General features: G+C 33.1%; 1 protein-coding gene across 2 annotated transcripts in view; it reads left to right on the top strand.

The window, feature by feature from the left end:
* RIMS1 (regulating synaptic membrane exocytosis 1) overlaps positions 1-18,119 on the top strand; it is a 488,816-nt gene that overhangs the window by 198,119 nt on the left and 272,578 nt on the right. For both annotated transcript variants that reach the window (XM_047101823.1, XM_047101822.1), the window contains exons 3-4: positions 863-1,076; positions 3,574-3,585. In XM_047101823.1, the coding sequence (XP_046957779.1) occupies positions 863-1,076; positions 3,574-3,585 (226 nt within the window). The remainder of the gene's footprint in view (positions 1-862; positions 1,077-3,573; positions 3,586-18,119) is intronic.

Below are 18,119 nucleotides of genomic sequence, written 5' to 3'. Positions count from 1 at the left end.
GAAATTAAACACTTGATATTAAATATATAAATAATCTCCAATAATAGGGGTAAGGGAAGATATTTTGTGTAAGACAAATTGCATAGCATTGTAATTTATAATTTTTTTAAGTTTATTTTTGAGAGAGAGACATGTGAGCGGGGGAGGGCCAGAGAGAGAGGGAGAGAGAGAATCCCAAGCAGGCTCTGTGCTGTCACCACAGAGCTCAATGTGCAGCTCAAACTCACGAAACTGTGAGATCATGACCTGAACCAAAACCAAGAGTTGGGCACTTAACCAACTGAGACACCCAGGTGCCCCTATAACTTAAAACGATATTTTTCCAAGTATACATCATGCTCACATAGTGGGTCAGGGAATCAATTTCCTGTGACAAACTTTTTTTTAGACTGTAATCATTATTAAAATAGAATGAGATAGACTATACCAGAGTACATCATATATAGTTAGCTTAAGTATTTTGTATAACTTCTGCTTCAGTTGTATACACACATGAGTGTATATGTGTAAAGTGTTGAGTTCCCCAGTCCAAATACCTTGAAAGCTATTTGTCTAAAAGAAGCAGAGGCGTGGAGTGGACACATGAATTCCACTTTGGGGACCAAAGCAGTGATTATATGTTGTACTTGTGTATGTTTCATTGCTAGTAACAAAACTGAGACTAGTGGGTTACATGCTAATACATTTTTTACCAGTGGCCTTTTACTGGAAAGTTTGATTAGTTGAAAGGTAAGATTAGTGGGAAAAATTATTTTATATGTTTTGGTTTCATTCAAGTAGCTATACTTCTGTTAGGAAAAATTATTTTTGTTTTTGTCTTCTGTCATTTACTTAGTTTGCTACCATTTTCTCTTTTGCCCAGGAGATTGCATCAACAATTTGAAAGCTATAAAGAACAAGTGAGGAAGATAGGGGAAGAAGCGCGGCGTTACCAGGGAGAGCACAAAGATGATGCTCCGACTTGTGGAATCTGTCACAAAACAAAGTTTGCTGATGGGTGCGGCCATCTCTGCTCCTACTGCCGCACCAAGTTCTGTGCCCGCTGTGGAGGCCGCGTGTCTCTGCGATCCAACAACGTAAGTGTTCCCTGAGCCTGAGAGGTGCTCTGAATGCAGGTGAAAAGCAGTACACCTGCCAAGCAGAAAACATACATGTGTTAGAAAGTAGACACAGGCATAAGTGTACACATTAATGTGCCCCTTTCCCATTTTCTGTTTTTCATAAGGTTCATAGTAGTGGAGTAGTGATGAAATAATAAAAAAAAATGCTTTCCATATGCATCTTAGTAAATGATTAAAAACCAAAAGATTCAAACCAACAGATTATTTGTGGGAGTAAATTTACTTTCTGAAAAATGTAGTAAATGTGGATTTAGTATCATGAACTAGAAGACTCTTAAAAGTTGTTATATCCAGTTCTTCTTGTAAAAAGAAGAAAAAAAACTTTTAGTGTCTACAATGTTTGTTTCAGACTGAATGAAGGTAGAATGTAAGGTGAACTGGGTAGCATTAAATGTAACCGAAGACAACATATGTAAAGCAATGATTAGCTTCTATGAGAGTAATTTCCTATTTACTGTTGTGGTAAAGTATATAGTGCTAGGTTTCTCTCATGGAAACTATTTTGATATTTAAAGAGTATGTCAAAATACCCTTTTTTAAATTTGGGGGGATTTTTGTACTTATTATCTTCTCTATGAGATGTAGTCTCACCTGATGCTGTTTCCTTATTTGGCTTAAATGAGAGCTACTTATGTTATGCCTGTGCTTTAAATATATATACTTTTTGAGGCACTGAGATGCTCATTTAAGAGAACTAAATATTCTTTATGAAGTACTAGATAAATTCTAATACTTTAGAATACATTTTAATATACTTTATTATATACCCTATCTTAGTATGGTAAAATTATTTATAGGGATGTCTGGGTGAATTTTCTTTGATGTAGGTCTGCAGTGTAATATAGAACAGTTAAGATTATCATATACCTAAAGAATTCCCAATGTTTCTCTAAGTAATTTCATTTATTATCTAATCATATATGCAGTGTAACATAGTACAAAGTTATATTTAAAAATAATATGGAAGCTTTATGCACTCTGGATATTTTCCTAATTGAGAAACCCATGGCTAAAATTAAAATCAGTCTCCCTATCAACATTATATTCATTGGTAGTGTATTTCAGTTGCAGGTAGGGTATTCTAAATATCCCTTCCAGTGAAATTAAGATATTCAGTAAAAGAGACATGTTTTAAGGTGAGCCCACTATTATCTTTGTGGCCTTGGGAAAATAATTAACTTCCCTGAACAACATCTTCTTTATCTATGAAACTGGATAGTAATAATTACTGTATATGATTATTATGATAATTAAATTAAAATCTAGGTCTTTATGATATATATTTAAGAGTTCTTTAGGTGCCATTCTGATGACCACATGAGTTTTCCTCCTGAAAGTTCTTTAGTTAATTATCATATGTTATATTAAGACCTTTTTAAAACAACCTTGGGTTAAAATAGTATCTGGCACATAAAAAGGTGTACAAGAACTATGTGTTAACTTTCTCATCTTTAGTGTTCCTAAATACACTGTTTTGGAATGAATTCTCACAGATGAGACCTGGGAATGATATACAAAATATTTAAAAAAACATTTGGTGTAAGGGTACTGTCCAATCTGAAAAGGTGCTGTCAGTACATAGTAGTGTGCAAATTAGCAGGGTGGAAATGCGGACTGAGCACCCATAGCTGTTGAATGTTTGTAACTTCCCATGATAGGTTTGAGGAAAACCAATAATAATACAGTTAACTAATGAAATATTAAAATTACCTGGGTTAATCTCATGTTAAAGGGTTAGGATGTACCTCTGCTTTGGAGACACCCAAGCCTAATGTAGTCTATCTGTCTCTATAAGCCCATCCAATTTGGACAAAATATTCAAAAGAACAAAATAATAGAAGGCATCACTTTAAGGCATGAGACAAAAATATTGTATGAATATATTGTGTTGTTTTTTCCCATGACATTATAAGTGTTGAAACGTATATTACATATAAATATTGCTTGTGGAATAATTTATGACTACAATAGTTAATCTTTTTTCTCATTTTTATTCTTTACAAATATTTCCCATTCTTAGATTTTTCCAAATTGTAACTATAAATATTTTGACAGTAATTTGATAAAATTATTTATATAATTTTATGCATTTTAATAAAATGTCTTTTCAGTAATAGGAAGACTAAATATAATAGTGAATTAAGATTTCTTTCTGAAAAATGTTTTAAATATAGATGTAATCATCAAGTACTAAAACTTTTGGAAATTATAGTGCCCAATTTTGGTGTCTACTGTCGTAGAATTAGTATAGATGCATTTTCAATGAAAGCTTGAACAATGAGTATTTTGGGGAAGAGTAAACATTTACAATGCTTATAAATACCTATGTCTGAACACTTTAAAAATAATACATAATTGTTTTCTTAAAATCTATTAATATATGCCTTATTTTTGTTTTTCTCTTCTTCTTTTCCTCTCTTTTTACTCTGCTTCCTTGGATGCTTTCCCAAAGGAGGACAAAGTGGTTAGAATCCATGCTTTCTTTTCTATAATTTGTTATTATAATGTTGTGAACTTTATTGAGTGAATGTTTCACCTAGTGTTGTCAGTCACTATACTTTCACAAAGAAATGATATACTAGGAAAAACTCATTCCCAGTTCTCATGGAAAAATAAATAAATAAAATGGACATCTAGGGGCATTACAGAGTTTTATTATTAATAACAGGTGAAGTCCGGGTAGTTTGAGTTCATGGAAACATTGATATTTATAGTATAGTTTAAATCATTATGAGCAATTTGTCCTCTTAGCTTTCTGAGTTTTGATGATGATTCCATCTGCAATAAACAATAAACTGCAATGGAACAATAAATCCCAATGGATTGTCCCTTTCTCAGCACTCAGTAGATGCATAGGCAGGTGATTTAAAATTTTATTGCAGAAGGAATTGAATGTACTGATTTAGTGGCAAGACTGAATCAAATCAAATAAAAAGTCAAAATAAAATGATTTTTCTGTAGAACACAAGTAGCAGAGCTGCCATATTGAACCACATTTTGCCCTACGCCCCTTTTTTTTCTCTCTGATGCATAGAAATCACTCCCGAGAGTGGTGAAAGGTCACTTTTCGTTCTTATCAGATATAGAAACCACAGAGACCGGGTTTAAGAAGATAGGATCCAAGTGGAACCATTAGTCAACCTGTCTTTTGTATACAACTTATAGTTTCATGTGGTATAAATTACAATTTCCCCAAAGCTCAGTAATTTCTCAGTATAAGACTGAGGCAGTACGTGTTTTGGGTTCAATATATCAACTCAGCTGCCTTTGTTCAACTGTTTTAAAGTTTAAATGATGTACTGCAGTGCATAAGTAGTAAGCAAGACATTAAGTGAACATTAATCTGTGTTTTTAATCTTGATGCTAATATATGTTCATCACTTTTTCTTTTATTATGAGAAAGAAATCAGGTTGAAAATTATATAGGGTAGTTTGTTTGCACTAACTGTGTTTTCCTGTACTAATGATGGCATGTGAGATCATCTTAGGGGCTCTTATTTTAATGCATTAATGTACTATGTTAGAAAAAATATATATACCTAGAATATCACAACTTTGGTTTCATGAATATTACTTTGAGGGAGTCTGCATTTGAAATGTAGATAATTTTAAATTCCTTTAAAGAATAAAAATTAAGTAAATAATAATGCTCTTAATAGACCTAGTGGTAAGACTTCAGCCACACCTATAGGGTTGGCCGGACCCATTGTCCCTTTGGCAACATTTCCCGTAATGGTAGGTTATTTGTGCTTATTGTGATTTCCTGACTCTGTAATGAGATTTCAGGTGGACTTTGTGGTTTTCAGGCTAAGAATGGAGTGGAAAGACCTATAAAATACAATCATTTTCAGTTATTTTCTTTATTTTAATTAGAATGCATATATCTACCATTTATTTTTAAGTACTTTGTCATAATTTCATTTAAAAACCTTTTTAGCCTATTGAGGTTATTCAAAAAATTGCCTTTCTAGTTTAGGGAAACCAAAACCAGATTTTGTTTTAGCTGTATTAAAGAGAATAACTGAATATTAAAGTGCTTGATTGTTGGTTCTTTCCCTGTTCCTCTGAGCTCTTTAATTTTTGGTAAAGAAATTATAATTTACAGGTGTGCATGTGTGTACATGTTGGTATGAGTGGCAAGGGAAGAGGGATAAGGGTAAATAAAACTTTCCTAAAAGCAATCTACATCTTGATCAATGTAATAACAATGAATTCTACTTAGTCTGTTATATTGGTGAATAAATACTACTAAAATACTAATATGTATGATATAAAGACCTAAGGATAGCTAACATATAAATATTCCTCTTATTAAGTCTGGCAAACATATTAATGACTATTTTTTGCAGGCTGGTGCTATTTTATTTTAAAACTTCACACTTAGCTTAAATCACCTCTAATGATAACTTGAAAGACTGTGTACTTGCTTATAAGGAAAATGGCTGTCATAAAGAATCACTTTGCAATTGACACATGTAATAGCTTATAATAGGAGAGTATTTTATATAAGTGTGTATAGTCTCATAGGTAAGATTATGGTTATTTATTTCACTGAAAGCCCTCTTCCATACCTAAGTAAATAGGGATAGTACAAAATTCTCCACAGTCTGTTTAAATTGCTTTTGACTTTGTTTTTTACTATCTATTTGGTACCAGAGCATTGAATTTAGGTAATTCCTTTGATAACATTAACACTTTGCTTTTGGTAAATCAGCTTCCTTGAATCCTTCAAGTTTAATTCCTTTGAGATTTACCATAAATTTTCATCAGTATTTCTTTTTTAGTGGGTGAATGGGATTGGTTTACAAATATAGCAACTAAAAAATGAACTTGCTACACTTCTAGTTAATCTTTATTTTCACAAAACGTGTCAGGTTTTATAAATTAAGAGTGTTTTATAGTAAATGTCGGCAATACCCTGAAAAACCGAACCCTACTATTTACTCATTCTTTCCAAATGTGAAAGCTGCACATACCTACCTTGTAAGCATCATGTGTGAAAAAATACTTTTTTATATCAAGATCATAATTGAGGTACTATGTTTAAAGAATCGTGATTTTTTAAACAGGCTCCTCACAGCTTTTCATTAGTGGTTGTTTTTAGAAATCACACTAACAGATATGTTAATGGAGGAAATATGTTTTTGTAGAAAAAGTTCATAAAAGGTAGGAGTTCGGTAGAATGGGGCAGTCTCAGCCGTGTCTGGAACTGGTTTTATCATAAAGTGTTGTCTGTGGGATAATTGATTCTTAATGATACAAAGAACTTGCCCTCACAGACTGCTCTTAAATACCAAAATGATGATTTTGGTTTTCTTCTCTTACTAGGGCTAGATAAAAACAAGCAAGTCAGTAAAATCAACTGCATTAAAAACGGATTTGCATGATCGTATTCAGTGTTTATTTTTATTATAAGAAATCTTCTAAGAGTTTTCCATATTTAGTCCATGGTATGGTGAAACATCTGATCATAACTTTCAACCTTCCCTCTTTGGAAAAAGGGGCTGTTAGAGTTTACCTAGACTCACTTTCCTGTTCTCCTGTTCTCGCTTTCTTTTTTTTTTTTCTTTTATATTTTTTTTAATTTATTTTTTAGATACTTTGATGATGGCTTTTTCTGCAAGAATGTTCTCTTAGAGTTTCTTCTCAGAAAGATAATTTAAGCCTAAATTAAAAACCTTTAAAATATAAGCAAACATATCAATAAGGAAATGTTAGGGTGCACCAAGGGGAGAACTTTCATTAAGCAATTTAGTTGATTAGGTGTCTCAAGGTATTTCTTATTTTGTTGTGCTTATCCTACAGGGGAGTAACACATCAAGTTTTAAAAACTATTGTGTTAGATAATTCAGAAAGTTGTAAATTTTTTTATTTCAAATTTGTTTTAGGAATTTACTTCACTCTTTTTCAAGGGCATGGAATCTTAATCTCTTGTACTTAGCATTACTATTCTGGGAATGTTTCTTAATATTCAGTAATCATTAAGAAGTTTGTAATCTTGGTTTTGTTCCACCCAAAAATCATTATTTAATGCACTTATAAAACCTGTTTCATGAAATTACCATTTCACAAATCAACGTTAAATACAGATGCATAGTAAGACAAAGACAGTTCCACTGGAGTATAGAAAAAATAGCCTCCTATTTACAAAAAGGGCTCCTATAACAAAAAGGGCTGTGATAGAAACAGCTTTCACAAAGCTAAAGACTAAACCATGGATGAACTCCCTAGTTTTTGTGAACATAAGTTGTCAGATCTCTTGTTTATATATCTAGGAGTTGAGTTACTGAGTCATTTAATAGCTCTATGATTAACATTTTGTGGAATTGACAGTTTTCCCTAAGAGCTACACAGCAGTTTTTAAGTTCCAATTTTTTCACACTCATCAATACTTGTTATTGTCTGTATTTTTTTAGCCATTCTTTTTGCATGTCAAGTGATATAGTATCTCATCATGCTTTTCATGAAACTATTTTTAAGTAAAAATTATTAGACTGGTTTGATATCTCCAAAGATTCATTTTGATTGTGTGGATTTAGATTCTTACATAAAAATGCTTCTAAGTTAGCAATTTCTCAAGAAAGTTTTTTTTTTTCGTAAAAGGCTAGTATATTCAAAGTATTAGAAGTTCAGTTTTTTCATTCTCCAGGGATTCTTTTTGTCCTTTGTGTTAGAATAATGTATTTATTAATCTATATGAATATGAACAGGAGCTCTGTTGAATTTAACATAACTTAGAATCTAATATCTGTCTGTCTAGACTAGCTATCCCTAGGGTACATACAAGTAAGAGATTTTTTTTTATTGCCAGTTGAAAAGACTATTTTTTAAATATGCAGAAAGAACTAGCATCCTCAGCAGATTTGCCACTCAGCCATAGGTCCAAAATTAACACACAAACTGAAGCCCAGAATGAAAGGACTGTTCTTCTTTCTCTGTGTATGAGATATTTTCTTGAGGGACATGAGCTTTTAGTAGCATGTAAACAGATACACGTAAAGACTAAGTAACAACCAGATTTTCTATCCTCTGCCACCCAGCTTTCAATATATCCCTGATTTCTGCCAGATTTCATTAGCAGATAGATTCCCTATTATTGTGGCTGCTATTGGGGAGTATATTACAAACAAACAAAGTGTATTTTGTCTATATTACTAAAGTCACTCTAGCTCTCTTATGGTAGCTTTTTACATGGTATATCCTTTTTACATCCTTTTAATTATATCTACTTTTGTCTTTGTATCTAACGTGTGTCTCATATTAACAGCATATACTTAGGTCTTGTTTGTTTGTTTATTTTAAAGACAACTTAATCTCTGCTGTTGTGATTGGATTTATAATTCATTCATGTTTAATATTATCAATATGGTTGTATTTGTTTTTTATTTTCCTTTTTTATATATCTCATTTTTTGTTCCTCCATTCTTTCTTCACTGCCTTCTTAAGCATTAAATTAGTATTTTCTAGTCATGTTTTAATATTTCAGTGATTTTTTTCATTACATTTTCTGAGTTATTTTCTTTGTGTCTCTAGGGTTTCCAATATGCATCTTAACTTACAGGAATCTACTTTCACATTACCTTAATTACAATAAAAGATATAAATATTAATTATATATAGATCTATTCCCTCTTGCCCCTTTTTGTGCCATTATTTTAATAAATTTTATCTCTGTATATGTTAAAAATGTAATTTTTAACATTTTTATAATTAATACTTTATATGATTTTATGTATTTTAATAAAGCTGAGAGAAGAAATAAGAGCAAGTATATATTTATAGGATTTGTTATATAATATTCTTATTTACTTTTTTTTATTTTCTTCATTTCTTCCTGTGGATTCAAGTTACCATCTGGTGTCCTTTCCTTACTCCAGTGCAACATTGCTTTCACCCACTTCCTTTGTGCTGATATTGCCAAATATATTTGACTTCCATATGTTACAGGTTTAACAATACTAGTATATTAATATTGCTTTATGCTTTTTTAAAAATCTTTAAGGTAAAGAAGAAAAATGAGATAATACTTTTATAATAACCTATATAATTAACTTTGCCAGAGTTTTTTTGTTTTTTCGCATAAGTTCATATTATTGTCTAGTGTCACTTCCAGCCTTAAGAATTTCCTTTAGTATTTCTTTAAAATGAGTCTTCTAGCAATGAATTCTATCAGCTTTTGTTTATTTAGGAATGCCTTTACTTCACTTTTATTTCTTTAAAGTTAGTTTTGCTAGATGTAAGGTTCTTGGTTGACAGCTTCTTTTACTTCTTTCAGCACTTCAAATATGTCATCCCACTGCCTCAGACCTCCATTGTTTTTATTTGAAGTCAGTTGTTAATTTTATTAAGAGTCTTTTGTATATGACCAGTCTATTTTCTCTTGCTATTTTCAAGAATTTATTTTTCCCAGCTTTTGACATTTATTATCATGTTTATGTGTCAGGTTATGGACCTTTTTGTGTTCTTCCTAGTTGTGTTCATTGAGTTTTTAGATGTAGTTTAATGTTTTCCTTCAAATTTGGGAAGTTTTTCAGCCCTTATTGCTTTGAATTTTTGATCCTTTTTCCTCCCAGCTTATATCTAATGTTGAGCCCCTGTCATGAATTTTTTTATCTTAGTTATTGTACTTTTCAATTCCAGAATCATCTTTTTAAATTTTTTAAATTTAAAAAAAATGTTTATTAATTTATCTTCGGGGGGGGAAGGAGAGGGAGGGGCAGAGAGAAAGAGTGCATGTGGGGCTCAGTCTCACAAACCACGTGATCATAGCCTGAACTGAAATCAAGACTTGGACACAACCAACTCAGCCACCCAGGCACCTCAAGAATCATCTTAGTTTTTAATAATTTGTATATCTTAACATATATTCTGTATTGGATGAGACATTGTTATAACTCCCTTTATTCTTTGAGTATGGTTCCTTTAGTTCTTTGAACATACTGATCATAGCTCCTTTAATGTCTTTGTCTGATATTCCCAACATCTGGGACTTCTCAAAGAAGGGTTGTTGCCTGTTCCCCACCCCCCCTTTGGTGAGTCACACATTTACTGTATTTTTTGCATGTCTCATAAATTTATAGTTGATTACTGGTCATTTCAGATAAAACATTGTAGCAAATCTGTGTGTGATTCCTGTCCCCACTCCTGGGACTTTTTTTGTTTGTTTGCTTGTTTGCGTCTTTGTTTAGTGAGTTGGCTGTACTATTTCAGTCAAACATATTTCCCCTGCAGTGTGCAACTTCTCGGGTAGATACTATGGCCCTTGACTGGGAACTGGGGGTGCATCAGGGTGGGGGAGACAATTTTCTTGGCTACATCCACCCAGAATAGAACGTCAGTCTTGCTTAGCTAGAAGGGAACAAGGAAGGGAATAAATTGTGACTCAAATGCCGCAGACTCTCACTGTTCTTATGGAGATTTAGTAGATTTCCTCAAATAAACATTTCTCCATTTTCGATATGCCCTTTGGACCACTTCCAGGGACTTAAAATGGCTGTTTTCTTAAAGTAATTTTCACTATTTATAGTTGTTTTTCCATAGAGGGAGCCTGCAGAGCTCCTTACATTGCTATTTTAGAAGTGCCCCTCAAATAGATTCTGATAGTTGTGTTTTAACACATCCATTCACTAATTTATTTATTCATTTTTCCCATTCACTTATTCATTCATAGATTTTCGACCATGAGTAACCTTATATATAATTTTTTTTAATGCTTATTTATTTTTGAAGAGAGCAAGACATAGCACAAGTTGGGGAAGGTCAGAGAGAGAGGGAGACAACAGAATCTGAAGCAGGGTCCAGGCTCTGAGCTGTGAGCACAGAGCCTGATGTGGGGCTCAAACTCACAAACCTGAGCCAAAGTCAGATGCTTAACCGACTGAGTCACCCAGGTACACCAATGTAATATTTTTTTTCGAACTCAACTCTCAATCATTTAAAAAAGATGCACTTTTATAGTGATAGATACCAAAATGGATTCTTTCTGTTTAATATAAAAGTTACTTCTGTGAGCTTATTATTTATATATTCAAATTAATTATGTGTTTATGTTGTTGCATAATAATTTTTATTTAATGTTATATTAAATAAAGTATAATTCCTCAAAATTTCCTCCTTGTATATAGGATGACAACCATCTGGTAGTTTTTTTCCCCTGCCTCAACCATCTGGTAATTCTGTCAACATCCCTACTGAAACCCTTTAGTATCAAAAGTATCATGTACCCATTTGCTTACAAACCACAAGACCATGACCATTTTTTCATATTGTGTGTATTAGAAGTATTTGAATATATCCTCAAAACTTTATAAAACATATCTTAAAGTTATTACATTCAGGGGCACCTGAGTGATTCAGTCAGTTGAACATCTGACTCTTGATCTCAGCTCTGGTAGCCATCTCAGGATTGTGAGTTCAAGCCCCACCTTGTGCTCAGTGTTGGGCGTGGAGCCTACTTAAAAAAAAATAATAAAACAAAAAATATAATAAAATAAAGTTAGTAGAGTTGTTTTGCAGGTACTTAATAAAATTTAATATGTTCTAAATCTGGTAGTCATAACTTGGAGTTAGGCACCTAAGCCTTTAAGAAATCCTTTTTTTCATATATTTCCTTATTATGAAACTTAATAAATGTATTAATTAGTTTATTTTGTTGTTGTATAATATGTATATGCAATAGATTCTATTCACACATAAACTTCAACAGCAAATATTTTTTTCAAAATTCCATTTGAATCGCTTTAAAATAATAGAAAAATAACTGTGCATTTACTTTGTGAACACCTGTGTTGTAAAAGATTTGATTTTCATAAAAATCAATCAGGTGTTGTTATTGGCCAATAAAGTGCTGTTGCAGCAAATTATATGGGTAAAAGTAGAAGATTCACCTTTGGAAAATGTTACACCTTTGGACTCTTCAGTAACTTCTGGGAATCGGAAAATGTCTGTGTCTTTAAACTACATAAAAACACAGAAGACCAACAGTGCTAGTCTTTGAACGGAGTGTGCAAGTATGTTTTTTGGTACAAGTGAAACCAGATAGGACAATCATAGAGAGTAGGTGCACTTGACAGACAGTATCAAAGAAGGTTTTCGGGAAGGACAGCAAGTCAAGCCTCAGGTTGGTGATTGGAATAGATGATCATAGATATTTCTTGCTTTACTCAAATTCTTTGATGTTTTCCTTGTTTGTTGTTGTTATTATTCTTTACTGTAAGACATGGTTAAAAAATTATTACTCATTACAATTATTTTGTTTTGTGTGTCATAAGAATATTTCTTCTCAAATCTACACATTTTGGTGCTTAAAATTTACAGTTGCTAGATATGCCTAAATTCTTTTTAGATATCAGAGGACCATTTGTTGGGAGTTTTGTAGAGGATATTCATGCATCAAATGCAGTTTGGATTAATTTACAAATTAACAATGCTATGAACTTCCCTCCATATATCTCGATCTTTTATATTTCATACCCTTGCTTAGTTTCTTTCAGTATCTTTCAAAATAATCTTGATCAACTGATGAAAAGTAGTTTTCCAAATGCCAAGAGCAACTCAAATGTCATCCCCCACATGAAGCCCTCCCTGAGTGTCTCAAGCAGAGTTAGAGTTAGCTTTCTACACCTTTTACACACCTTTATTATAATACATTCTGTTGATTAGTGACTTTCTTGCAGTTGTGGAAAGAATAAACACTACCTTGAATAATCAACGATGAGTACGCTGCTTAACACACACTAGGTACCCAATTCATGTTTGTTGGAAAAAGGTGAATTAAATAAGATTATAACTTCCAACTCTGACATTTTATATATCTATGAAATGTTAATATTAGTAGCTGCAGAAAATCCTTCCTAGAAACCAACTAACGTTTATTAGGCATGTGTTTCTTAAACACTAGATAACAAAGCCTAATCCTGGGCAGTTTATATCAGAGATTCCACAACATCCTTAGCATTTTTTTGTGTGTCAGTCCAGTTCAATTGTTTTTAAGTCATCCTTCTTGGACCATACGTCACCACTGAACTATTTCAGGAAACATTATCAACACTGTCACTTAACTAAACTTTTTATTTCTATCTACCAGAATAATATGTTTTCTTTTTTTTTTCCTTTGAGCTCTCTCTTTTTTTTTTTTGGTTCTTCTTTCTTTTCTTCTCTCTAGATTAAGCTTTAATTGTGGGTTGAGTACAAGTTACTGCCTCTCATTTTACCCTATGTCTGATTCTCTTTTTCCCCTATCAATGCTTTACATTCGATTTTGTCAATAGTGAAAGTTAGGATATCAAAATGAATTACAGGACATGGTGTAAAAAATATAATAGTGATTATATAAAATAAGTTAAGAAGGTATGCAGGCATGCTATACCTCATTTTATTGTGCTATAACTTTACTGCACTTCACAGATATTGCATTTTTTACAAATTGAAGGTTTGTGGCAACTCTGTGTCAAGCAAGTCTATCAGCACCATTTTTTTCAACATTTGCTTATTTTGTGTGTCTGTGTCACATATGCTAATCCTTGCAATGTTTCAAACTTTTTCATTATTGTCATATTTGTTATGGTGATCTGTGATCAGTGATTACAACTCACTGAAAACTCAGATGATGATTAGCATTTTTTAGTGATAAAGTGTTTTTTTAAATTAAGGTCTTTTTTTATATACATCTACACTATTGTGCACTTAATGGACTACAGTATACTGTCAACGTAACTTTTATATGCACCAGGAAACAAACAAAAAACTTCATTTGATTTGCTTCATTGGAGTGCTCTGGAACCAAACCTGCAATATCTCTGAGGTTGGCCTATAATGAGCACATCTTGTGTTTCTACCTCAAAACTAATCTTTAAAAAGAGGAACTACCTTGATGAGACTGTTTTGGATATCTTTAAAGTTACTATATCATCAAAAGAAAAGAAAAAATTATACAGATATGGTTAACTGTCAATGTCTTTATCGATGTTGCCTAGTTGTGTGTGTGTGTTTTTAATCTTAAGGTATCTGCTTTTCTTCAGCTAATTAAGTTGACTTGATCATTCCTTGATTGTTTCTCTCCTGTTTTGCCCTCTTTTCTATTATAGGTATGCTGAATTTCCTATACTTATCTTCTCCTATCTTTTTTCATCGTCATCATACTTAATATTTTTCAAAATCCCAGAGCTATTCTTACCTGATTATGCTTCCTTATGAATTTTCATTCATCTGAAAGCAAAACTTTCTGATATCAGATTGTTCTGTTTCCATGGAAGAAATGTTTTCTCAAAACTACTTAATAATATTAATTTTGTGAGGTTCCTGAATACCTTAGTAGGTTGAGTGTCCAACTTCAGCTCAAGTCATGATCTCATAGTTCGTGAATCCAAGCCACACATCAGACTTGCTGCTGCCATTGCAGAGCCCACTTTGGATCCTCGTGCCCCTCTCTCTGCCCCTACTCGACTTGCACTCTCTCAAAAATAAATGTTGTAAGCTTTGAGTCTAGAGTACTCTCTTGTCCAGTAAGAGAGGGGATGCAGAATTGAATATGAGAGAGGCTAATGTCTGGGAGGAGACAAGAGCCCTGAGTAAGTGTCCTTACTCCGTATGTATTAGGATCAGAAGGCTTACATGCATGATGGACATGCAGAAAGAAACAATAAAACAGTAACCCTTAACTCGTGTGTGAGAGAAAAGGGGTTTTTGAAGATATGCGGTATTAGGGGTTAGGGTCAAGACAAATCAAAATTTTAGCGCATCAAGCAGACTGCCATTTACTGCAGGCACCAGGTGCCTTTATCTTAACTTTTCTAGGGGCTAAAACAGATAGAGCATGTTACCTCAGGGTTAACAAGGCATTTTTCTCGATAATTAGCTCTGGGCTCTTTCACCCTGCAGCCGACAGAGACTTTCTGCCTCTACCTGTTCTCAGACGCTCTAATCCTGTGGAAGAGGCTTTCTGCTCTATGCTTTGTTCTATCCTGGGCATTTTCGCCCTGTGGCAGCTTTCCGCCTTAAGCCTTGTTAACCCATTGAGGAAAGCCCAGAGAATTCTTAAACTTATTCCCCACAAATAAATAAAAGTTTAAATTTTTTTTATAAAAGAATATGAATTGTGGAGGTTTTTCATGTGAACTTTGTCTAATTTTTGTAATATTATATATAATAAGGCAGTTTCTTAGAGAAACACTTGCTTTGGTTCCTCAGAAAAGTCCCACTGTTTTCAAATGAAATTTTCATTCATTGGTTCATCTTTCAAATTTAAGATTAATCCCTTTTTTCAATTTTAGTTTGAAACAAATAAGAAAGCTTTCATTTTCTGTGATTCTAATCGGTCAGCTTTCTGAAAGATAAGCATGATGCTATGGGAAGGAAGCCAATGCAGCCAGGAATTCAGGACAGGTTCCTTGGTTCTTCTCACTCACTTTCTACCACACTGACTCTAGCACTCCTGTTCCCCTTTCCTTTGGCAATATCCTCAATATCATTCAGGGATTGAGATGTCTTTTCCTCCACATATTCTACTGATTATATGTGTCTCCAGCCACTGCAGATGCCTCTGAGCTCTAAAGTATCTGTAACAGGTCAGAGTCTAATTGTCCTAGAGCATAGGAAGGCCAGGGAGACCTCAGCCTGGCAGTCAAATGTATTCGCAGATGTTTATTAAGCACTCAGATTTAACACATATAAAATCCAACTCCTGGTCTTACCTTCGAAACCAGCTTATTCTATAGTCTTCATTGAAGTAAAAGGCAACATGATTATTCAAGTACCACAAACCAAAAACCTTGAAATTCTCCTGACTACTGTTTTTTTCTTGTCATATCTTATGTCCAATCCATAAGAAAATCTTGTTGTCTTCAAAATTGATCTAGAATGAACCTCTTTTCACCACCTCCAATTTTGCTGACCTATTACAAGACCATATATCTAGTCTGAATTATTGCATTGGTTTCCCAAATGGCCTCTCTTTTCTGCTCTCCAAAACTCCACTCCCCAAGCCTAAGCTCAGCTAAAGTGATTATTTTAAGATGTGAAACAAATCATGTCACATCTCTGCTCAAAAACCTACAAAGACTGTTCATCTCATTCATAGTAAAAGCCAAAACCTTTGCAGTGATACCCAAACTCTGTGTGATTTATACCCCACATACACACTCATCAACTCCTGTTACTCTCCCACTTGCCCACTGTCTTCTGCTTGTACCTTCCTCCTGTCCCTAGTTCATACTAAACAAAAATATGCCTAGAGTTCCTAGAATAGCTGTTTCTTCTCCTGAAATGCTCTTCCCCTCCTTCACTCCTAAACTCTTTTGGTCTTTGCTCAAATATTATCTTCTCAAATCACCCCATTAAAAATTGTAGGTTCTTCCCCTACCACAGAATATCCTTTCCGATTGTTATCTTTAATTTTTCTCCAGAGTACTTTTCTCTGCCAAAAAAGAAAAAAATGTATCTATCTGTTTATTTGTTCACTGTGAGCTCTTTGAAGAGGGGGCTTTGTTTTATTCTCTGCAGTATTCCCATTGCCAACAACAATGACTGGCACAGTAGGTACTCAAAAAATATGATTTATAGGTTTGTAGATATATAAAAGTATATCTATGGATATCTATCTCTTGGTTTAATTTCTCTAGAGAATCCTAGTATAATCATGTATTTTATATATATGATATATATATCATATATGTATATCTAGATATATAGCATATAATATATATCTATCAATCTGTTTATGTGATTGTATTCTATGTGATATATATAATATAATATATAATGTAATCTATATTATGTTTTTTAATAATGGGAATCTTTTATGACATGTTACTATATTGAACATCAAATGAACAATTAGTGGAATTGTTCTCTAATGCATCTCTAAATTATTTGGAAAAGAAAAATGTTTGGATTATGTAAACTCATTGTTGAACTGAAAAACTTTCATTGGTGAAATAAGGTATTGTGATAGAGAAAATGAGGGAATTAGAATTTGACTTGGCACAATTCAGTCAGTGCAAATGAACAAAAAATATACTTTTATAATTTATTTTATTTTTTAATGTTTATTTTTGAGAGGGAGAGACAGCATGGGTGGGGAAGGGACAGCGAGAGAGGGAGACACAGAATCAAACAGGCTCCAGGCTCTGAGCTGTTAGCACAGAGCCTGACACAGGGCTCAAACTCGGGAACTGCGAGATCATGATCTGAGCCAAAGGCGCACGCTTAATTAACTGAGCCACCCAGGCACCCCTTATAAGTTATTTTCATTTAGTTTAACACTTTTTAAATGTTCTGCAAAACAATTTCCAAATTGCATTATTTCATGGGCTTGTATCCACACTGATAGTTATGCTAATTATTATGGGCAGAATTTTTGTAGGTAGAGATTAAAAGTGTGGCTAGAGAGGTTTAGCCATTTTCTGTACATCAAAATGTCGACAAGATGTTGAAAATCCAGAGTACCTATCTCAGAGCTTGTGGCATTTAAAATAAAATCATGTGATTAATTTCTTCTAAGATAAATTCTCATGTTATAAATAGTCTCGACTGTTTATAACAAAATTTAAAGAGAATATTAAATCTCATATTTTATTTGTGGACATGTTTTAATTCCTTCACTTTGCTCTAATTGCCTGGATGATATAGACCTCATTTTAATTTTCTTGGTATTTTGCTGAGCAATCACCACAATGCTACAAAGAGCACACTATGAACGTTGAATGAATGAATGAATGAATGGCACTTCTCTGTTACCTTTTCTTTCTCAATCGAGTTTTTTTGAAATTCCAAAGTTCAAAACTCTAAAATATAATTTCGCATTTTAGCATATCTCTTTCCTAAAACAAAATTACTAGAACTGAACTTAGTTATTGTAGGGTGCTGTCTTATTAAAACAATGACTTCTGGCTTTGCCTACTCCACTCTATTCAGATTAATAGTATGAGAGGGTATTTAGTCCTGTTCTTTCTTACACAAGGCTCTGGAAACACTTGAGTTGGGAAGAATCAAAGGAGGCTC

This window comes from Lynx rufus, unplaced genomic scaffold (assembly GCF_022079265.1).
Source record: "Lynx rufus isolate CCGP_SWC_20201006 ecotype Redwood Valley unplaced genomic scaffold, mLynRuf1.p SCAF_6, whole genome shotgun sequence".
NCBI classification, from domain to species: Eukaryota; Metazoa; Chordata; class Mammalia; order Carnivora; family Felidae; genus Lynx; species Lynx rufus.
Note: the sequence above shows the minus strand (reverse complement) of the source record. Positions and strands in the feature narration are given on the sequence as shown.